The following is a 24,133-nucleotide window of genomic DNA, read 5'->3' on the forward strand; positions in this document are numbered from 1 at the left end:
ACGCCGTTATTGTTACTTTACGGACATCGAGCCAAAAATTGAGCCGCTCTCTGACTCTCTTTCGTATTTTCGCTAGATCGTAGATTTTTTTAATCTAAAATATTTATAAATAAATAAATAAATAAAAATACTCAAAATGGTGGATTTTTAAATGGCTAGTTTTGGAAAGTTTAAAAAAAAATGAAAAATGAAGGTTTAATATGGCGGAAAATTGAAGATGAGGGCATTTAGGTCATTGTTCCTTAATCTCTTAGAAAAAGACTCAAGTCAAAAGAAGTATGTCACAAGAAGTATCTCTAAATTTGTGGTTCTCTCACTAAATCATCTTAATTTTATTTCATCGAAGTCATTTTCTTTGAAGTAACTTAAAGTTATTATTTAACAAACGTCAAGTTTAGAGAATTCATTCTTGAAATATCCTTACTCATTTTAGGAAGAGTCGTGATTTTTTTACGCCTCCTCTGACACATGTACCCTGACATGGCATAGGCTAGAACCATATATTTTTTTTTTCTTTTGGGATACACAAATGTATATCTTCATAAATATATGCAATTGTGTATTCCGAGAAAATTAATATATGGTTCTAACACATGCCACGTCATGGGACGTGTGTCGGAGGGGTGCGTCAGAAAATCATTATTCTTTCAAGAAAGTTACGAAGTAATGGAATTATTAAAGAGTAACATAGAATTCCTAAAGCCAAATACTGTTGATATGTACCATATTATGATTTGATATTGAAGTTTTCTTTTTAATGGATAAGATTGTTATTAATTAAATTAAATAGAACCTCGGTCTATGGTATCATCAGTCATAGACTTTACCAATTTAGCTAATTGGTACGTGTAGTTGATAACGAAGTTTAAAGCCTAAAATTCAAACGCATGTTAATGAGAACCTATAATATTTATGGTTGACAAACATTATTTCAAAAGGCTTAGGTCTTTATCAGATGGTGATGCTTCATGAATGATTTTAACTTTCTTTTAAAATAAGAAGACGGTCATTTAGTTATCATTGCACCAAGAGAAAATAACGAGAAAAATGGACTAAGGAAAATAGATGGAGGCAACAAGGATAACTCCTACTACATTCGAGGGGGAGTATGAAGGGAAAAAAAAAACATTTTTAAATAAAGCTCAGGAATTTATAATTGAAAAGCACTCCCATTGATTGTTAATTAATGTTTTTTTTCATGGATTGTCACACAATCGGCAAAAAGATCACTTCATTATTACTTTTATAAAAGACACATAGATCTTACTACACGAAAAACCTCTCAAGCATTGTCACATGGTCGGAGTATAGGTTTAAAACGATAAGGGAAAACCTTAAAAACGAAATCCTTTTTAAGAAAAAAAAAATTATAAATTTTTTTTTAATATATATGGGGAATGCTAACATCCAATGCTTCATGGGGGCATCAGCATTGTCCAACACTCTTTTTTTTCCAATATATATATACACACACACGAGGAATGCTAATGTTCAATACTTCATGGGGATGTTAGTATTGTCCAACACTTTTTTTTTCTTCAAAAGGACCCCTCATCATTTTGTCTTTTAGTGAAAAAGACAATGGTGTATTGATCTTTTACATAATATATCTTGTTTACATAATAAGTGTTGTAAGCACTTAATTATTTTGAATTAAATATCTTTTTTTGAAAAATGTTTTAGCAATCAATGCCAACATAATAAATGTGTCACGCTTACTTGAGAGTCTTGATAAGATACTCCCTCAGTTACAAAAATATATATATTATTATGTAAAATACTAACATGTCCTTGTTTTATTTTTACTAAAAGATAAAATGATGAGGGGTATTATTAAAAATAAAAGTGTTGGACAATGCTAATGTCCCTATAAAGTCTTGGAAAATTCATAAAATTAAATTATTATCATCAAATCCCACATTAAAAAATAAATAAGAAAGTGTTTAATTTTTTTTTCCTAGAGTCTATCACTATTGTTGATATCTTAGACGTTGAATGATGGCAATTGTGTTGATGACCCCTTGATCAAAAGTAGGATTAATGCTAATACATGCATACAATGTTTAATAGGAGAGTGCATACTTGTTCAAGCAATGATATCGTTACAATTATTAGTAATGATATACCGAGTGTGAATCATCCCTTATAGTTTGACATAATTCCATTTTTACCTATAATATGTTGATAATTGCACTTACCTCTCTTATAATTATGTAAGAGATTCACTTACCCCTTCTGTCAAATTGTTGTCAACTTAACAGTTAAATTCATTTTATAAAAATCATTTTACCCTTTTTAAAATATTTTTTTTATAAATAAAAATATGCCTATATTGTTTTAAATCTATTTTTTAGTAAAACTAATTTAAAATTAGAAGGTAAAATAGTAAATTAATATCTGAATTTGAACACTTCCAATGAAAGGGGAGGTAAGTGAAATTATCAAAACATTAAAGAGTCAAAATGGAATTATGCCAAATTACATGGGATTAAAGTGTAATTCACCCTAATTTTAAAAAGAACATGAGGGTAAGGTATAGGGCCCAGCCAGAGCCACATCTACAAAAGTCGCTGAGTAGGACTAGTTGAGAAATGCTTCTAGATGCGCCACGTGGAGAGAAATTCATCTATAGCCGGTTACCCGACGACTAGACAACCGGTTATAATCAGTACAACTCCACGTGTCACATCCTATATCATTAATAGGATGGCCCGGTTTTAAAAGCGAATGCCAAAACATCTTTTGTAATAAAATAAAATAAAAAAGGATATTATCCAGTTGGCGCCATTTTATCATCATCTTTTCAGAAACTGTTACTGAAACATCAGGTTTTTTAGTTCTTTATGATTATTTCCCTTTTAACTTTAAAGAAAAAAAAAAACCTCAGAATCAGAACTAATTGACTATTTTTTACTTTCGGGATCCGTCAAATAAAATTAAATAATTGCATGAGAAAATCTCTCTTTTTTTCAGCATAAATGATACCCCATCACTCAAACTGAATATTTAAAAGAGTCCGCCTAGTCTTACTAAATTAGTAGAGAACAAAATTCAAAAAATAAAAAAAATTTAAAAACATTTATTTTTTATAGTTAAATTTTAATTTTAAATTTGAAAGCTAAGTAAAAATTCCGTAGTGGATCATTTTCAAAACCTTGGATCAAACTCAAAAGATTTATATATATTTATATATATATATAGGGTCCCGTTCAGCAACAAACATTTTGACAAATATTTTGGCAAAACATTTTTCAAAACATGGGTTAGAGGTTTTGGAATGAACTGATTTTTGGTGAGGATCATCCTTACCAAAAATCAACCCATTCCAAAACTTCTAGCCCCAGTTTACAAGTTGAAAAATTGTGGACCGTCTATTTTTTGTAAACCATTTTTGATGGGGTTAGAAGTTTTGGAATGAACTGATTTTTTATGACGATAATCTCCTCACCGTAAAGATCATCCTCACCAAAAATCAGCTCATTCCAAAACTTCTAACCCATGTTTTGAAAAATATTTTGCCAAAATGTTTGTCAAAATGTTTGTTGCTGAACATTTCCCATATATATATATATGGGGTTGTGGTGTTGGATTGCTTACACAGTAATTCATTTGAGCAAAATGATCCTTAGTAAGTCTTAAAATCTTACTATATTAGTAAGGAAATTCTTTCCTTATATAAAAAATCAAATGACATTACAAATTAAATTTGATAGTTAATAAGTTAAAAATAATTAATATTCTGATCTACCCCTATTTATTTTAGGTTGTGTTCGGATTGAGGGAAGGTTAACAAAAATAAGAGAAGGGAAAATAAAATAAATGAGTTTCTCTCCATTTCTCTTGTTTGGATTATTAAGTGGGGAGAGAAGAGAGAATAATTGGAGAGAAAAAAAAAATGTGTATTTTCTTTCTCTCGAAAAGTGGAGAGAAATGCTGAGAAACCCTTTTAAAATATTTTATACTTCCAACTCTACCCCTTAATCATTTTTAAGATATTTTAAATTTTCAAAGTTGTCTCAAATTCTCCCTTGTCAATCCAAACGTGGTGGACAGAAATTGAGTTTCTCTTCTCTTAATGAATTACTCTTTTTCCATCATGTTTGGATTTACAAGGGAGAACTTGGAACAACTTTGGACTTTAAAATATCTTAAAAGAAATCTAAGTGTAGAATTGAAACTATAAAATATTTTTAAAATGACTTCTCTCCAAAATTTTTATCTTATCTCCCTACTTAACAATTCAAACAAGATAAATGGAGAGAAACTCATTTATTTTCTCTTTTCTTTTCTCCATTTCTCTCGATTCAAATACAACATTAATGAGTTTCTCTTCTCTTAATTCAAACATAGTGCTAGAGTCTTGCTACCGCCACACTGATTTTTAATAACAACACACCAAATATGTGCAATTCTTTGGTGATTTATATAGGAATTGGTGTGGCAATAATAGCTCACTTATTTTACTTAATTAATATTTGAGATACCCCTTCCATATTCAAATTGTGACATATATCCCTTGACCTTGGTCTACACTAGAATAATAATTGGAAATGACCTTCTACTACTATCCTCAACCCAACTTAAAATATATGATATTCAAGCTCTTGCACTTATTGGATAAATTATCGGTAAAGGTAGATTTTGAACCTAGGTTGAGATATCAAGGTTCACAAACTTTAGCCAACTCACACCTCCATTAATCTAAAAATTATCATCTTCTGCTCCCTTCAATCCTATCTTTTTTCTTGATGTGTGATTATTGAAGGAGATAAAAAATCTTAAGATTGAAGATGAGAGGAAAAAAACATTACCCCAGAGATTGAAGAGATGATTTTTGGAAGAAAAATCAAGGATTTTCTACTGGAGGTTGAAGACTTAGGTATTTAGGTCATTTTCATTAGTCTTTCATAATAGAACAAAGTTAAGAGGGCTATTTTATTAAATAAAAAACGTGAATATCCCAAATATTTATAAAAGCCCGGAAGGGTATGTCTAAATCACCTTATATATTTGGATGATTTTTCATATATATACATCATATATATTTGAGGGGAGTGGATCCCTTATTGCACATTTTTCTGTAGCTCTTGTTCTACAATCCATGTAATATCATATTGAAGAAAAATAACAACTTATCCCTCTTACACTCGTGATTTAGATCAAATTTGAAATAAAGAAAAAATACATTTTTTTCGCTAAACAAGTTTTATGAAAATGGATGGTCATAAAACTCCTAAACTTAAATGAATGGATGTAGATCCAGGTGCCATCTAGTTTAGTTGGTAAAGTCTTTGGGTGATGATACTAGAGACTTGGGTTCAAATCCGACCAGCATCGAATTATTGAACTTATTAAAAATAGGATTACAAATAAAAATAAATAAATAAATAAATGGATGAAACGGTCTTGATATGTGGCACACCCTCAACCATTGGTAATAATTACAAAGAGCTACAGAAAAAATGGACCACAAAGGATCTACTCCCTTATTTGAGATATTGTTTTTAATTGATGACATACTTGTTACCTTGATTCTCCACATGAGTAACAAAATATAGCTTACGTACCCTCATGTTCATGCTTTCTTTTTCTTCCAAAATTTCATCTTCAAGTTCTTAAACGTAGTAGTTTATTTTTTTAATTTATTTGACCTTATTTCCAAATTTTTAATTTTTCTATCAAATTTCATTAGGTAGAAAAATTAAAAATGTTTGAAGATATAAGGACAGAATTTTGAGGTTAAATTGAAGAATAAATGTTTCACTCTAGAGATGGAACAGTGGGGAAAAAAATTATGGGCTTTTGGTTAAAGGTTGGAGGCCGAGGTCAAGGAGATACAACATCAAATATCAATTAAAATACGGAGGAAAAAAAACCACTTAGTATCCTTAACCCTCAAAACTTTTGGTTCCTAAAAATCACTTAGTATCACATGGGTGATTGGTTAACAGGGTGTCAAATATTGGAGACTATAAAGGATAGAAGCAAAAGATAACTTTCTTTTTTAAGACAAACATAGAACATAAGTAAATGAGTCGTGATAATATGATGTCCCCTTCTGACAAATTCCCCCTACTCCCTCATCATAAAATCATTGATCATTTGTCTTGGGATACACAAAATCATAAATCTTTCTTCTTGTGTATCCCAATGCAAATGATGTATGGTTCTATGATGGGGGTGGAGGGGAGCATCATATCATCACAGCTATAAATAAATCTGTTGAGATTGTTTTTTTTTTTATTTTTGTTCTTCAATGTATGTAGATGATTGCCCACGTGGGATGCATTAATTGGAGGGTCCTTCTACTATCTATAACTACATGTACGTTGCAAGATAAGGTCAATAATATATGATGTTTGGCGTCATCTTTTCCTTTTACTTTATTATTGAGAATTGTCAATCTCATTAAAAACGGAGACTTTAAAGAAGAAGATGATGCCTATATATTATCATATGAAAGGGCATTTCTCAATCTTTATGATTTTTTCACGAGCCTACAAGCTTCCCATAATGAATTTAAAATAAAATATTTCTTATGATGAGAATTCTTTTCTTTATATAAAATTAAGGGTTGTGCAAATTTTCTTCCAAATTTAATCTTATTTCGTTTCATTCAATAGTGAATTCCACCTTTCGATCTTCAGTCCCATTGATCTTTTTTACTTTGTTGATCCTATGATCATACTTTGATAATTAAGTCAATTTAAATTCTAATAAAATAAAATAAAATATATATTTTTGATAATGAGAGTGTCTGGACTTACATTCGACTGGGGGGATCGGATGAGTTAAGGTTGGAGACAAGGCTTTTGGATCCCTCTCCCGGGCACATACAACCAGGAGCGGAGCCAGGATTTTCTTGTAGTGAGGGTAAACTATGGTTAGTTGTATAGCTGAAAAACTTGAAGATGATAGTTTTAGGGAAAAATTCAGAGATTTTTAGTTATAAGTTTAAGAAAATGATATTTAGGTCATTTCCAATTAATATATGAGAAGGCCCAGTCAAGAAGCAATGCCTTCAACAAAAAATTGGTGTCTCAAAGTTCTGTGTGGACAATTGCCCCCATCAACTCCTTACTAGCTCCACCCCTGCATGCAATGCCCTTACATCTCACGCATCAGGTAAGTAAGGGAGCACCCTTGTCAGTGGTCCCAAGGAAATATTACTTATAAAAAAAAATTATGTATCCTTATTATTATAACATAACTTATATGATTGTATCATATTCAGATTTTTCTATATCACTCAAACTGAAAATTATAATGCGTTGGTTTTGCAAGAGTTTGTAGAGGCTCTTTTGCTCACATGGACACATGTTAGCATTTCAATAGTGATGTCTCCATTTTAAATTATCGAAATAAATATTTTCTTGTTATGCTATCATTCAGTCGTTATTTCTGGTGGTGAATGCCACCGTTGGTGTTTAAACTCTGAATTATTTTCTCTTCGAATAATCTCAAGGATTGTATGACAAGGAGTGGAGCTAGTGAGGAGCCAATGGGGGCAATTGCCCCAACTCAAATTTTTTTATTTTTTTTTTGCTTTTGTATTTTCAACTAATGGCATGTCCCATTTGCCCCCACTCCCTCCAATTTTTATCACCCCCTCTCCCCTTTTTAGAAGATGACATTGTCCCATTGACTTGGGTTTTCTCTCATAGACTAATTAAAAATAACTAAAATACCCTTTCATTCAACCTCTAATAAAAAACATTCGCTTTTTTTCTCCTAAAAAAATATTCAATTTCAAATTCTTCAACTTTACCATTATCTATCATTTGCCCGTACTATAAAAAAAATCCTAGCTCCGGCCTTGTGTAGGACAAGAGGATTCAAGATCACTTTCCCAACTCCAGGATGATGTGATCTTCTTTGGAATCTTGTTGATTTTTAAAGTCTCAATCCCAAACTATCTAAATAAGCAGAAAGATTTCCTTTTTTTAGAATATTATTTTTCGTAAGAAGGAAGTTTAAAAGATACAAATTCCATAGAAGAATTCGGGCCACCTGGATGTTTACGATCCATTTGTATTAAGGTGAATGTGTCTTTATCAAAATAGTAATAAACTATAAAAAAAATACTAAGAACTAGAGTAGTGAAAAAATAATAATAAGGAAAAAAAAGGATAGAATCTGGGACACCTGAGTTTTTGTGATTGGTGTCTGCTTTGAATTATTTCAAAAACGTCTTCATCAAAATATGACAAATAAAAAAATACCACATAAGGGTAATAATTAAAAAATAAAATAAGTAAGACCTCCATTATTGAGTTTCAATCCAATCCACACTATATTTGGGAATAATCTTTAGTAGCCTGAAATGCCCTTGTGTCACCATCTTTAAACCTACTAGATTTTATGGATATCTGACCAACCTTTTGATGGGCCCACAATCTTAAATCAATTTGATTGGTGATATTTTTTTTGTCTTAATTTAAATACTTAAGCTCATGTTCAAATCAACTATAGTTAAACTCATCCATAAAAAATTCGATCATGATTTTTGGTGTAAAGGTCTATCAAAAAAGTGGGCCCAACCTTCATAGACAATAGATCGAAGATTTTGTCGCGTAGCGGTACAGAAATTTTGATATGGAGTTCCTTATCTTAGTTTTTCCAGTTCCGCAGAATTTAGTGATTTTGTCGTGTAGTGAATGTTATTTGTTTGTTTTTTTCTCGAACAAGCGTCATCTTAACGCTTTTTGTGGGCCCAGACCTCGAATACAGAGCTGGCATATAGATCAACGGTAATATTTTTTTAAATCTTATCCACTCATTATATTATATTATATTGCAAAAGGCCCCTTCAAAAAGATAATATATTACAGTTTAACATCGTGTCCATATCTGAAATAAGGAACAAAAAATTTCAATCAATGACTGCCACGTGCCGATATTTGAACGAATTAACTCTAGAGGACAAGAAAATCCAGGCCCCACACGTTCATCTTGTGAATGTGAGAAGCTTTCGGACTCGCGGGGGAATTTGGTAGGAAATATGAAAGCTCAAACGAGTTGAAGTTGATCTAAACAAATCGGAATTCCGAGGTTTAAAAAAAAAAAATCACTCAAAATTCACTAAGTGACGTGGATGTATGTGCACAACAATAGATTTTTTTTTTTCCTCATGTATCCCAATAAAAAAAATCTATGATTATGCGCACATCCACATAAACAATTGAGTTTCGAGTGATTTTTTTCGAATTAGTTTATTACAACTCTATTAGGATTTGTTTGTTACAAATTCTAATTTTTAACTTCAGGATTTTATGTTTAGGAGAAATAGGAGCTCAGACTCTTGAAAGTTGTTTTCAGGAGAATCTTATTTGTTATAGAAACTAATGAAAAAGTAATAGAGAAATGTCTGATTGATTTTATTGTTTAATTGACGAGTTAAGAAAAATGACATTCATTTTTTTGGTATTGACTTTTGTTAGTGGCTCTCGTGCAAAAGTAACCTTAGCAAGTAGTTTTAACAAGACTTTTCAAGAATACAGTTTTGAACTTCTCACAAAATTTGTGGAGTAGAAGTTGTTACCAACAAATGTGTTTTTCTGACTTTTTCGACTCAAAACCCATAAAATCACTGAAAAAACCCATAACAAACAAACCCTTAGACTATTGATGAACTGAGTAAAAAAAAAAAAAACTTGAAATTCACTTACGGATATGGATGTGTGTACAGAACCATACATGTTTTTCCTTGTGTATTCCGAAGAAAAAGATCTATGATTTTGTACACATGCCATGTGAGCAAGTAAATTTCGAGTGACTTTTTTTGAGTTAATTTATCGCGACTCTTATTATTATTGATAATCAAGGATTAGGTAGACATCTGACCAAAATTAAAAAGATTGAAGATTACAACCTAATTCCTTGACAATATCAATTAATTCTGAAAATCAAACCCATTCGTTTGATTTTTGAATGATTCGATTGTTTTTTGAAAATTCCAGCAAATCAATCAGTTTGAATAAATTTCACTTATTTGGGAATCAATTAATGGCATACACGCAAAGGAGAAGGTTGAAACCTTACTATCATACCTCAAAATCTTGTCACGTAAGAAGTCCGAAGCACACGTGTGAGACCACAAGTGATCCACGTGGACACTGTAGAAATGCTATGAATTATTTGTGGTCATATGCTCATTGTATTGGGTATGGATTCATGGGCCTAGGCCCTGTCATAAACATAGGCCCAAATATAATCATGAGTCCAAAGGGGTGCTTTCGAGGCCTTCAATTCCTATGAACAGCTAAAAATATGGTTGTAAATCGTGTGAGCTGCTGAAGGCTACGCCCTTAATCTTGAGCCCATAATTCTCAATTCATAAGATTCAAGCGAGGCTGAGCTGCCAATTGGGCTTGCTGCTATGTTAATCTATCACAGAAAAGAGGATTAGGGCCTTGATCTTGAGCCCATCAAAACTAGGCCTTAGCTTAGCCCACCCCAAACCTGTCCCTTGACAGCCCTAGCTTAATTCCTCAATTTCTATCGATAGCTAAGAGTCAATTTCTGAAAATTTTAAATGTGGGAATTTGGATAACTGTCTCTTTAAAAAAAAAATTGGTACTTCAATGGCAATTTCAAACCAATAAGCGGTGGAAGGCCATAGGTCGTGAGTTCGACACTCATAATGAGCATTAATTCCTCAGGGGCCACCCGTGAGGGCGCACCCTAACTTATTTGGTGCATGTGATGTGTAGGTGGTGCAGTTGCCCTGGGACTAGTCCTTGGATAAGACCATGGTATACGGATTGGGCAAAGCCAGATATGGGCCTCGTCCGCTGTCTACAAGGATATCTGCTTATCAAAAAAAAGAAAAAATGAATTAAAAATTTTATGAATGGAGGAAAAACATTGCTCAACATACCCCAAATTTCTATGATAAGGTATTAAACTATTAGAAGATGTTAGACCTTGAATTTGTTAAATTGAAAGGCCAAATAACATTTACAAAAATTATCATCATCAAACCTTCTCAAATATTTGGGCTCGTCTAAACGAATCATACTTGTCTATTCAATTTTGTTCAGAAACAAATCTTTTGTTATCGAAAGTGTTGAAAAATAAATTGACAACGACAGTCGAGTAGTGATGAGCCACAAAGACATTATCGCGATGCAATTGGTTATAGAATACCCTATAGAGTACAATTGGTTACAGCGGAATACCCTAAAAAATAGGCGGAGAAGATATTAGTGCAAATTCGTGCTCTGTAAAAAATGAAGAGAGAGGATTTGCATCCCTGCCAGTGATAATTGTTGCATGTACACATGCCATCCGTTTTTTACATTAAAAGTGATATCGTTTGTAACATTATACCTTATTACAAAGCATCATGTCTAAAACTAGTGTTAATTTTAGTTATTTTAGAGTCCTTGGACGCCAATACATATTTCCTTAGTTTTAGTCTTGATTTGACCCAGGGGTGGAGCCACGATTTTGCTTTCGTGGAGGCAACTAAGAGTAAAAAAAAAAAAAAATTGTGGGGACAACCAATAGAGGAAATTTTTTTGTGAGGACAATAGAAGCAGATTTTATTATCCATCATTGTTATTTGTCAAATAACTCATGTATTTTCATAGATTTCAAAAGAAATTGTGGGGCAAGCGTCCCCACCACCCCCAATGTAAATCCGTCCCTAAGTTGACCGTTACATATTTTTTTACTTTAAATTATTGCAATCAAATTGCAGAAAGTCATACTTCATATATTCTTTTCACTTTAATCCCTTCCACCGAAGATATCCATTAAAGTCCTCGGAAAATAAATTTAGATTATTATCTAACAACTCCAACTTCTAGAAAGTATTTTCTTGATTTGTTATTCTTGCATATGTTTTTTTGCTTGAAAAAACTATACTCTAAATATTAGAGATTTGAACATTAATAAACTTCTATAAATTCAAAAAAAAAAAAAACACAAACGAAATCTCAACCCTTAAACACAATAAATCCAATGGTCGAGGTAAAACATGTATCCAAACAATATAAGCAGTTGGATTTCATGTTTTAATTGTCTGGATTTTGTATCTTTTTCATGAGTCAACGCATCCAAATCCAAATGAATATGATAATCAAAAACATGTTTACAATGTTCTATTAATATTTCAATCTTTAGATATCCTGCAAGATTCAAATGTGGGATTCTATTGGATCACTAAGCCATTAAAGTAAATGACAATATGAGATACATTGAACCTTAGATTTGCGACAAACTTGATGGATACTAAAAGTGTCCATCTCCATTACAATCATGCCACATTTCCAAAAAAAAAAAAAAAAAACTCGAAGACATGACTAACAACTCGATCATCTCGTCTTTTTAACATTTTTTAATTTAATTTTAAAATGGTAATCGATTACCCATAGTTTTATTTCATTTAAATAAAATAAATTAATCGATTGTGGGGAGCATCACTTACCATTTACTTGAGTAGTCCATGACATCATAAGAGAGTAGGAACAATGGTGTCCATAGGTAATTACTATGAAGGTCCACATTACCCCTTAATTAGAATCTGCAATCTTAATGCCCTCAATCTTTTATGTCACTCATGTCTAAAGTAGTTCAAGAAATTTTCTATTTCCACACCCCCCTCTACCACACACACACACACACACACACACACACACACACACACACACAGAAAGATTGACTTAGAGACAATAACCTTGATGAAGCATCTTTAATAGAATTACAAATTAGGCTCTCACCCTACCTCCCACAGAGTTTGTATATATATATATATAAAAGAGTCGCGCAATAGTGACCTCAAGTTTGTAGGAACCATAGATTCTTTTCATCGAGATATAAGTCAAAAGATACCTATGGTTCCTACACACTTTCATGTTAGGATGTGCGATATGAGGTACAATCTTGAGGTCACTTGAGCATTATTCTATATAAAATAAAGGTACTAAAGACACCATGTATTATAACATCATCATCATCATCAAAACTTACAATTTATTTATTTATTTTGTATTTGCATCTCTCAGTTAGGGCTGTTAATAAGGTGGTCTAATCCATTAACAGCCCTAACTTAGTTATTGGGATGGATTAGGTCTGATTCGTATTTAGGATTGGGCTCGAGCTAGGTGTTAGGCCCATTTAATGCTTAGGCTTGGTAACTTTTAATTTTAATTTTATTTACAATATATAATATATCATAATACAAATATGAAAGGGTTGGAATCCATTGACTCATAAAAAAGATACATCATCCCAATCGTTTAAACATAAAATTTATCCTTGAGATTTGTGTAACCTAAATACATATAAATTCCAACCATTGGATTACATGTTTTCATGGTTGAGATCATGTATTTTCTCATGAGTCACATAGCCCGTCCCAATATGAAAATTTCTAGGTCAGTCTTAATCAGTAAATTTGCATGAATTGTTAATATATATTTTGGAAGAAAACTTTAGTGTCGTCGCCGACGGTCTAATTCATCTTTTCTAATTATAATAGTAAATTTAAGATGGCCAAAGAAATAATGATTTTTGCCGCATTAATATAGGGGCATAGCTAATATTTCATCTATAAAGCACCCATAACCCATGTGAATGGTCTAGCCATTAACAAATGGACAAAAAAAAGTTAAAATAAAAAAAAATTAAGTATTACAGACCCTTGCCAACGACTAACAAACCACCAATCCCAGGTTGACACATGGCGTTCCCTCGGAACCCATTGGATCACAAGTAGATTGTGACCTTTACCGACTCTAGTGAACCCCCTAACTGGCCCTCATGAGATATGTGCCTCTTAACCTCCTTTGTCAAGATCCTTTTAGGACAAAAAAAGGGCAATAGAAACTTGTTTTCACTTTGGGTTTTGTCGAATATTAGAGATATCCTTGCATGTTTTCAAATTGATAACATACACCCTTGATTGTGGTCTTTGTTGAAAGACTAATGTAAATGCCCTCATCTTTAACTTCTTAAAAAACCTTTGTTTGTTGGTCTTTGCTTTTCCTTGTCTTCAATCTAAGATTCTCTTCTTCAAACTTCAATCCTCATGGACAACATAGAAATTTTGGGAAGAAAATTTGAGTGTTTTTTTCTGAAAGCTTGAAGTCGATATTGAAGAAGATACTTACCAATATATATATATATATATATCAAAGAAGATGGAATGGTGACAATATCAAACGGGTTTTAAAAAAGTGTAGCGTAGAAGTTGAAAAACTTGAAAACAAAGAGATTTCTAAAGAAAGATTAAAGAATTTTACCTCCTTTCTTTTGATGTAACATTAAGATTCTTGAACTCACAGTGGTCCCAACCAAAAACACTCTAACAACGCAATAGAATTGTGATTTTAAAAGAGCGAGAATTGAATATCTTTTCTTTATTCATTTTCTATTTATAGACTTGGGACATTTGATCATAATGCATGTTGGTCAGGTCACATCACTTACGAGAACGACAACACGACGATGAAAACTTTTCTTTCGTGGACATCATGTAATGTCAAATGGCTTGTGCCCTAATTCAACATGCAAATCTAATTGGTGGGTAATTATTTTGTCAGTTTACATTGCAATAGGTGAAATCGAGTTCAATAAATCATAACATGAGTTGGGAGAGGTTGGTTTCTTTGGAGGTGCATTTTGTCAACTTTACACTTAAGGCTTTGTGTCATATACTATTTTCTCTTATATCGTGTTTGTCTAATCAAGCATTTGGATCCATCCCATGGTTGCTCACGAGTGGTTCCCTTCCTTTTGTTTCGTCTGGTTTGAGATCAACTTCAAATCTAGATCCTCTTCCTTGATCTTTTTTCAAGGGCCTTTAGATAATTTTTTATTAGTCTATAAGATGAAGGGGTATATCTAATATTTATTAAAATTTAGAGGGGTACATATAAATTATCCTTTACATCAAATGAAATATTAGGGCAAGTCCTTTGTGGGGGAGGGTGGAGGTGCCTTATCAAGAAAGTGATGTCTTTTTAACCTTTTATAGTGAGACTTAAATGCAAAAGCATCCAATATAAGACTCAATTAGTCACTAAAAAGGAGAAAAACCATTAGAGATTAGGCTCTCTTCTCTCTCCTTTTGGGGATGTAACCCTTTCTCCTAAACGGACCTCACACTAAACCCCGTTACTCCGTCCTCCGTTAAGTCACGTGCTTCCAAAACCCTCACCACCCTCTCTTTGTTTATGGCGCTCGAGCAGTTTAGACTCGCACCTGCCCTCAAAGACGGAAACTCAAACGCCGTTACTCCCTCTAGTAGTAGGCAAACGTCCGTTGACGCCATCGACGACGGAAACAGAGCACCAAGACTCCCTCGTTGGACGAGACAAGAGATACTAGTTCTTATACAAGGGAAGAAAGTTGCAGAGAACCGGGTTCGTAGGGGCAGAACCGTCGGTTTGGCTTTTGGTTCGAACCAGATCGAACCAAAATGGACTTCGGTGTCCTCATACTGTAAACGACACGGAGTGAACCGTGGACCGGTTCAGTGTCGGAAACGATGGAGCAATCTCGCAGGAGATTTCAAGAAAATCAAAGAATGGGAATCGCAGAAAAGCGGAGAAGCCGAATCTTTCTGGGTCATGAGGAATGATTTGAGGAGAGAGAGGAAATTGCCTGGTTTCTTTGATAGAGAGGTTTATGAAATCTTAGATGGAGGGACAGTAGCAGAGACGGAGCCGTTAACAGTAACGGTAACGGCGAGTACGAAGGATAACGGAGAGGGAGATGCAGCAACAGTAGTGGCGGAAGATGAGTTGGTGTTCGATAGTGCTCGAACTGCTGCAGCGGACGATGGGTTGTTTTCAGATTTTGAAAACAAGGCTCCGTTACCAATTTCTGGTATTTCTGTTTTTTTTTTTTTAAAGAGATTTTTGATTTTTTTTTTGTTATTTGAATTGTTTTTTCCGGAAAATCTTTAAAAATTATATTTGTAGCAAAAATAAAATCACATAATATCGATTAATTTATTTAAAATTATTCAAAGTAAATTGTTCAGGGGATTTCTGTTATTTTCAAGGGTTTGTGGGCTTTAATGGGGCTTCTATTTTTCATTCCAAATTTTTTTAATGTTTTTTTAATTTATTTCTTAATTGTTATTTTTTTGGTTGCATTTGATTACAGAGAAGCAACACCAACCAATTTGTGAAGGTTATTTAGATCAAGGTAATGTGGATCTAGCTTGAATTGTAATAATCAATTCTTCATTTCTGTGATGGCTTAGAGATTTTATGTTTGTTTCAAGAATTAATAGATCAAATCAAATATGAAATCAAATCAAGTTAAGAATTAATAGATCAAATCAAATCGAGTAATCTTGTGAATTTGGATTCCACAATGACTATTGTACAAAGAGGCTTGGATCCATAACTCAGTTTTGCTTATATATTGCAATGCAACTTAAGAGATCGTGGATTCGACTTCAGCTCATCCATCCGAAAAGATTATGTGGAGTGGAATTATGTGAAAATCTCATTTATTTTGGTAGAGATGTTGATGTCATAAGCAATCCAATTTGAATCCCTGTTTTAGAGCATCAGATGTTGTGCTTACCAGAGAGACTTTGATGGCTATTACAAAGAAATAAATCAATTATTATTATTTTTTTGTTTGTTTTGTTTTTGCTTCGTGCAAGGTGAAGGGTTTGAAACATTTTGAGAAACTCATATTTCTTTGATTTGCTTTTACAGGTATGGCGAACCAAAAGCAACAAGTTTCAAATAATGAGAAAGGATCCACGTCCCAAGAGGGAAGAAAGCGGAGACGATCATCGCCGTCAGGCGAAGATGGGGATATCAGTATGCAAGACCAGTTAATCAAAGTTCTGGAAAGGAATGGTAGAATGGTGACAGCCCAACTTGAAGCTCAAAACGTAAATTGTCAATTGGATAGAGATCAACGGAAAGATTACACCAACAACATAGTTGCTGTTCTTGGCAAATTTGTGGACGCCCTTGGAAGAATTGCTGATAAGTTATAGCAACACCCCATTCGAATTCAACGTACAATTTACCAAGAGAAAGATATATTCTGCAATGCTTAGATCGTAGCGGTTTTGATCTCATCCCAGCATTTCGGTTCCCTTCTATTTACAAATCCTCTCATCTTTTTTCTTTTTTTTTTTTAATATCCTTTTTGGACTTGCAGCATTAGAGAGCAATAATCATAGGAAGTAGAAGAGGGTTTTAGATCATTGGGTGTTGTTTGTTATCTATATTTGGATAGATATTGAGTCATGTAGTTTCTATAGATTGTATAATTGATTGATTCTAATAAATTAATAACTTATTTGGTATCCTTTTAAATCTAAAACAGGGGATACAACTTAAAGAAGACAAATTACAATATAACATACAATGAAGAAGATTAGAACTTAAAAAAAAAACAGTAATGCAAATGTTACAATTTCCTCTAGAAGAGGAACAAAAACAGGGAAAGATCAACTCAACTCTCTCTCTTTGTCTAGGCAGGGACGGCCTCAACAAGCTTTGCGAAGTAGAATTGTGTTGTTGTGAAGCCTCTCTTCCTTATTCTCCACCCCACCTTTTGTAATGCCCTCTCTATATCTTCTTCTGCGTGGAGGTAAGCCCTTGTCGCCTTTGAGGGTCCCGGGAACAACTCCCCAACCCTTTTCAATAGATCATAATAGAATGTCTTGGGTGCAAAGCTCAGTATTAACCGCTTATCCGCCAATGATGCCAAGTGGGCAATCATCCCATCTGCCTTGTTCTGTGGGTAATGTATTAAGACGTCTAGGCAAATCACTGTGTCATACTTCCCGTCCAAGCTTTCTAAATCCTTCACCTCGAACTTTGGCATCACTATTGTTGGTGATTCTTTGTTGTCACCTTGCACAAGCTCTTCTCTTGCCTGCAAAGTTGTTGTAACGAATTAAAAATGGGGAGATATACATCAACATTATGAATAACATTAGCCATGACCTACATTGTTGGTTAGCACCTACACCGATCCAAATTTGCTTTTTTTGTCGAATCCAAAAACTTCCTTTTTAATAGAATATTAACAACCATTGAATTCAGTTCCCGTTCAATTCTTTCTAAAGGCATTTTTCTTGATTCAAGTATTTTCTGATTGGAATCCTAACCATATGATTATCAACTTTTTCTTGTGAAAATTGTAGATTTCTGTCATCATCATAATCAAAACCTTCTGCCAAATTTTTGGGGTCAAATGGATGAATTTTATTCCTCCATTCGATTATGTATGAATCCATAATACACATTTGTATCAAGTTGGTGGCAATTTTGGATCATGACCCATGATAAAATGCTGGAGAGTCTCGATCGATATGCTCAACAAGCTGACATTCCTATATTAAACAATGAGCTGTTTCTTAAGAATCATAGAACAAGTGGTTTAACTATTCTACAATTGTGAATCTTTCTAAAATTCGAAAAAAAAAAAAAAAAAAAATTTACTCACAAAAAATTCAATCTGGATTTCATAAAATCTTACAAACTACTCTCATTAGGCTTCGTGCATTGATCATTCGCGTTTTTATAAAACCCCAAATTAACTTTTTTGTGAGCAAAAAAATCTCTCATATTCGGTTCGTATAACCATGCTTACGATCGTTAATAACGGACATTGTGTTAAAACTTACTGAGCCGTTCTACACTGACATCCAACAAGACGGCGTTCAACACTGCGCTGACGTGTGGTGTGCACGGAACCATAGATGCTTCCCCACGTATCTCAAGGACAAGCATCAAGTCGTGTCGTATGATGTTAGTTTATCATACTTAAAACTAAAATTATTGAGTTGGTTCCTCCACTAAGTTAACGCTACAGTTAAATCCGTTAAAATACCGGTTAATTACCTTTTTCTCAGCCTCTGCGACCATTGCAGCGGAGATATCGCTAGCCGAGACAACTGCCCCTTGACTCGCGAGTGGAATCGTTAGACACCCAGTTCCACAGCCAGCGTCGCAGACAGTAACGCCTTCGAGAGAACCCTCTTCAGCGAGCATTTTCATCACGCTCTCGACAGTCTTGGAGTGACCGAGCCGAATATCGAGCTGAACCTTGTTCACATCGTCTGTCTCTCCGTAGATTTTCTTCCACCTTTGAAACCCAGAATTGTTGAAATACTCCTTCACAACCTCCTTGTCTCCGCCGCCGACCTCTTCGGCTTGAAGCTGACGCCGCTTCTCAGGATCAGCTAGGGAGATAACAGCTGCTAAAGCCGCTATCGATCCACCTCCAACAACGGCTAGGGTTGTGCCATCGAAAGGTGCAGCGATAGCTGAGATGTCTGTGGCGGTGGAGAGAGGTGGAAGGGCTTTTAGGGTTTTGGCTCTCAATTTGGTATGTGTAGTAGAAGAACGATTAGGGTTAGGGTTAGGGTTAGGGTTGTTGTGGAAACAAAGAGGGGAAGATGAGGCAACGGAGAACGCCATTTTCTCAGGCGACGAAGCGACACTGAGTCACTCGAATCGGTTATGTTATCTAGGAACAAGATAAGGTGCGAGCTATCTATCTTTTTCTCTCCATTGCACTAGTGGGTCCCAACTCCCAACTCCACTTTGTTGGTTATTATACGTACGGGAATGTTTGGATGTATGATTTTACTATCTCAGTCCAGGATAAGACTGTTGGGTTGAGTAGGAATACTTTAGTCCTTGAAATAACATATTTGTTATTGTTGTTGTTTCATATTTGATCTTTTTCTATGGATGTACAATTACTTTTCTAGGGATTCTCCTCTCCTTAAACCATGCTAGAAATGTTTTCAAATCTATGGTGTATCCGGCACGTACGTACCTGGTTTCAACTAATTATACTAAGAGGGATAAATCTATTCCCAAATTCAAGGCATAATTTAGTTGCCCTATAATCTTACTAGAGTTCGTCTGTGCCTACAACACAAGCATCCTCTTTGGGAGGTTAAGGGGGTAAAAGAGGAAAAATTAATAAAATTGGAAATGTATAAAATAAAATAAAAACTTTGGGATTGAAGAATTAAAAGAAGATAGTTAAATTAGATAAGTATTGTTGAAAAAGGGAAGAGTGTTGGATGAGGAAGAGAGAAAAGATAATAAAATTGTAGGGAGTGAATCAATAAAGTAGGGGGTACTGTAACTTGAAGGAATGTTTGTCCTTCACAAAACTGTAGCTGAGATAACTGTAACAATAGTGGGCCCCTACTATTGTATTTTATTATATAGACAATCAAGAAAAATAGTGTAAATATATAGTTAAATATATCACAATAAAGGATATTTGGAATAAAATGCCGCACTAAGTAGATGAAGCATTTATGATGAGTACTAGTAAGTGGCTGAAATCTAATTAATTCAAAGAAAAGCAATTGTCACACTTTTATAAAATTACTTCAAAGTGCCATGAGTTGCTCTATGCCCATAAACAATGAACTTGTCGAGCCTAATTGTTGGTTCATGTAGTATTTTTGCTCTATTCGTGATTGTATGAAAGTTTGCAAACTTCCAAACATATGGAATGGAAATAATATTTTTTTGGATAGATCATTTTTATTTTTGTTTAGTTTCCTTCGTTTCTCATTGCTTTTGCCCAATGTTGGTAATTTGATTCCTCACTCTCCTACTAAAACATCACAATTCTCCAATTATGAAAGTAAATTTAAACAGATAATTAAAAATAAATAAAAGTTCATTTTTTTTTATAAGTATAAATTTTTTTTTGATAAGTAAAAATAAATAAAAGTTCATTATGTTCAAAGCCATACTAATATGTTGCTAGTCACTTATGAACTGACGATAAAGAACCCAACTACAACTAATATCTCAACATTGATCACTTAGCTTTCCCTATCATAACCAACACTGGCACATATAGTCGAACTAAAATTACAAACAAGATCTTATTTCTCCTTGTTGGGTAAGCTAGTCTTGAACCCATGGCTAGGAATTTGCATTTCATTATTTCATCCAATTGAGCTATGGGGCCAAACAAGTCTTTGGGCATAGTGGAATAAAGAAATAAGATTCATTTAGCCAACCCCAAATCCTTTGGGATGATACTTTCATGATGAAGATGGTGATTCATCTAGCATAATTTTTTCATAATTAAGTCGGAACCCCACAAATTTTTGTTAGGACTTGTGACTCAACTCTATCGTTGGGTGAGTGTGGAAGGCTCTTGTTCAGAGCCTTAAGCGCTGTATTGAGTTTTATAATATTTCTCTCATTTTTTTTTTCCCTCAAGAGTTGTTAGATACGCAGGAAATTTTTTATGGTTTTGTAATTGCTAGACCAAGGAGCGTACAACGACCATATGACCAAAGAGAGTCAGAAAATAACGATTCAAGTTATTATAGGCAAAACATCCGTGAACAATGGGTCCATGAGTGCCACGTGGGACTTAACTCGTAAAGCTGGGTGAAACTTGTAGCATCCTGTAATGGGTGAAGAGGACCATAAAGGTGACTGTTGGAAAAAATGTCCTCTATGTTTTATGATGATATCTTCCAAGGATTTGTACACAATCTATATCGAAAATGTCAAGCACTACCATGTTGGTGATCACATAGAGTTCACGCTTCTAACTCGACCAAGAGATTCATTAATTCCTTCTCAGAAAAATCGACAAGGAATTGATGCTATGACATGTGGTAGTGTTGACCTCTGCGATTCCTTTTCTAAATTCAGTTAGACATCTGACGTGGAGCTATCGGTTAGAAAAGTAAACTCGGAGCTAAGTGGTTGGTTAGCTAGGGAAGAATCAGGCCTTGTTGATGATTTACAGCAGCTTCCATATGTTCATGCAGCACTTGAAGCGCTAGAGGAGAGGAAGAAGTGTTGGACTGAGCTTTGGGCTCTTAGTTGCAGTCCACCATTAAGAAATCCTGCTTTTCCTTACTCTAAGATCAAGGGGTGTACATACCCTAGTAAGCCCGAATCTCGTGCTCTCCTTTCAAATGTAAATGATGTGGCTGATTCTGAAATATGTGGTATTGCACATGCAACACCGTCTGTAGGTCGCAATGATGAATCAAAGGTGTCAGAAAGTTCAACTCCAGAAAGAATGGATGAAGATGACTGTATGGTTCAAGGTGCTGGTATGATCGATGGATTTGAAGGTGCAGGTGTGCCTTCTTCATGTGATGAGAACAAATGTTTGCAAGGACATTCAAATGGTTCCAGGGACATCAAGGAGAAGGATTCATACACTTTCTACCAGGTGCTTAAGAGTGACATTGCAATTCATGGGATTTTTAGTCATTTCAAAGCTGTTGCTGTCATAATTTTTGTAGTATCAAGTTTGTGTTGTAATTTACCATTTTTTTTTAAAATCTGCAAGTCTATGTCATAGGGTTTTTTCCCAATTTCTTCATGTTATTTAAAGAATTTTGGACTCATTACATTTCCTTATGTTCCACTGTTGTGGTTGTTGCAGGAGAATTTTTTTTTTTTTTGAATATTCTACCAAGATGTAGATAATGATTATTTCCTGAGTCCTGCTAAAGAAAAGCTTTCACCTCTTTCCTGATGCTGCCTGTTACATGATTAGATTTTAATAATGATTTAAATCTATGCTGTATCTCAAGTATCGCCTTATTTCTCTATATATTTGTGTTAATTATCTTATTCTATGGTGTTTCAACCTTTCCTTCTTCAAGTCTCAATATGGAAAGTTTTGTGTGAATCACTCTTTCCTGTAATATATATCACACAAAGAAACTGGCAATGAACTTGGACAGCTTCAGTGATGCTCAGCACCTCATAACTTAGTATACTTATTGTAGGATAAAGATTAATTATAGCCTATGTAATAAGGACATGTGCATGTGTCTGGCATAGGTATGAAGTGTCTGATTCTGCACATTTGAGAAATACATTACATGGTCTGGAATGCTGACTAAATGCAAGACCCCCATTTGCGAAACCCAAAGAAGCATCCTAGATAGAAAACTAGTAGATTGTGTAGCACTCAAATACTCATTTGTAAGAAGTTGGTAGATTTTAGGGAAAGTATACTTAGTTTAGAAATGCATTCCTGGTTATGTTTGAAGCTCAATAATTTGTGCGGAGAATGGGAACAAGCCAAGTAGAATGCATATTTATCCTCTAGATTCTTTTAAGGTTTGATACTTTGTCATTTTGGGTTGGTTCATGACTTCTATAATTTATTTTAAATAAATAGTTTGATGATGATTTTTTTTTAAATACTTAGCAAAAGAAAAAAAAAATGAAAAAAATGACTCAATAAATTGCTAGGATATCTACATTTATGTGAAGTGGGGTAGCATTACAGTGAAAATATTCAAATATGTGTATTTATGATGGAAATCCCTGATTCTGCAGCAGTTTCTTCTGATTGACTACCGAAGTAAACCATGCTAACTAGAATCAAATTAATTGCAGCATTAGTGGAGCTATTTTACAGCTGGAGACAGTGACTCAGTTGGAAGCCATGAGGAGACGCTATGGCTATCTAAGTCATTTCTCCTTAACAACAACATTTAAGGTACCTAGCTGTTCGTTACTAGTAACTCTTTTAAGTGCTAAGCTTCCTATTTCTCATGATATATGCCAAACGATTGCAGCTTTGTGAAATAGATCTGAGTGAGATGGTGCCTCCCGATGCACTGGCACCATTTATGGATGAAATTAAGAAGTGAGAAAATCAGCGGAAGCAGCTTGCAAAGAAGGTATCAATCCCTTTGCTCTTGTTTCAGGTCACATGGCTTTTGCTCCCAATTACTTTCTGGTTGTGTGGACCATGTTAGTTTTCTTTCATGGTTTTTGCAACCCATTTTATTTTTCTTGCATGGTTCTTTCAACATAATTGCATTCCTATTTTAAGTTCTTGCTCACGTGTGGGTTTGGGTTCTTGGTAAGGTTGTTTGGATACTTGCTTAAACTTGTGTTTCTGTTGTGTTCTTCCTATTTGTTCTTTCTTTTATTTTTTGCTCTTTTGTGGGTGTGTTTGGGGTGGGACCATGGGGGGTGTGAGCGTGTGCATTACGTGGGGTGTGTGTGTGTATTACTGTTCTCCTCCATGTATGGCTTCCAAGTGGGTACTCGTGCTTGGCTTTTGATTAACGTCTAGTATTTTTTTCCCCCGAAGATGGATTTTGAATTGCATGGATGCATCATATGGGGTCTCAAGAGATTGCTTTTGCAGTCCATATTCT

At 34.2% G+C, this 24,133-nt stretch overlaps 2 protein-coding genes and 1 pseudogene across 3 annotated transcripts; 2 read left to right on the forward strand and 1 right to left on the reverse strand.

The window, feature by feature from the left end:
- Positions 1–15,004: 15,004 nt before the first annotated feature.
- LOC147400770 (trihelix transcription factor ASR3-like) lies at positions 15,005–17,290 on the forward strand. The gene is made up of 3 exons (XM_086441789.1): positions 15,005–15,837; positions 16,120–16,161; positions 16,686–17,290. The coding sequence occupies exons 1-3, from the start codon at positions 15,183–15,185 to the stop codon at positions 16,973–16,975; spliced, it is 987 nt and encodes a 328-aa protein (XP_086297915.1). The 5' UTR covers positions 15,005–15,182; the 3' UTR covers positions 16,976–17,290.
- Positions 17,247–19,521, reverse strand: CHLM (magnesium-protoporphyrin IX methyltransferase). Its single transcript, XM_086441788.1, has 2 exons — positions 18,837–19,521; positions 17,247–17,865 (listed from the first exon to the last, which is right to left on the reverse strand). Exons 1-2 carry the CDS (start codon positions 19,413–19,415, stop codon positions 17,458–17,460), a joined length of 987 nt encoding a protein of 328 aa, XP_086297914.1. The 5' UTR covers positions 19,416–19,521; the 3' UTR covers positions 17,247–17,457.
- LOC147400772 (uncharacterized) lies at positions 19,342–23,725 on the forward strand (annotated as a pseudogene). Its single transcript, XR_015178249.1, has 4 exons — positions 19,342–19,480; positions 21,248–22,176; positions 23,344–23,463; positions 23,543–23,725. The product of XR_015178249.1 is annotated as an uncharacterized LOC147400772 (transcript).
- Positions 23,726–24,133: the final 408 nt, after the last annotated feature.

The sequence above is a fragment of the Akebia trifoliata genome, chromosome 5 (assembly GCF_017979445.1).
Source record: "Akebia trifoliata isolate Shusen 1 chromosome 5, ASM1797944v1, whole genome shotgun sequence".
Classification (NCBI taxonomy): Eukaryota; Viridiplantae; Streptophyta; class Magnoliopsida; order Ranunculales; family Lardizabalaceae; genus Akebia; species Akebia trifoliata.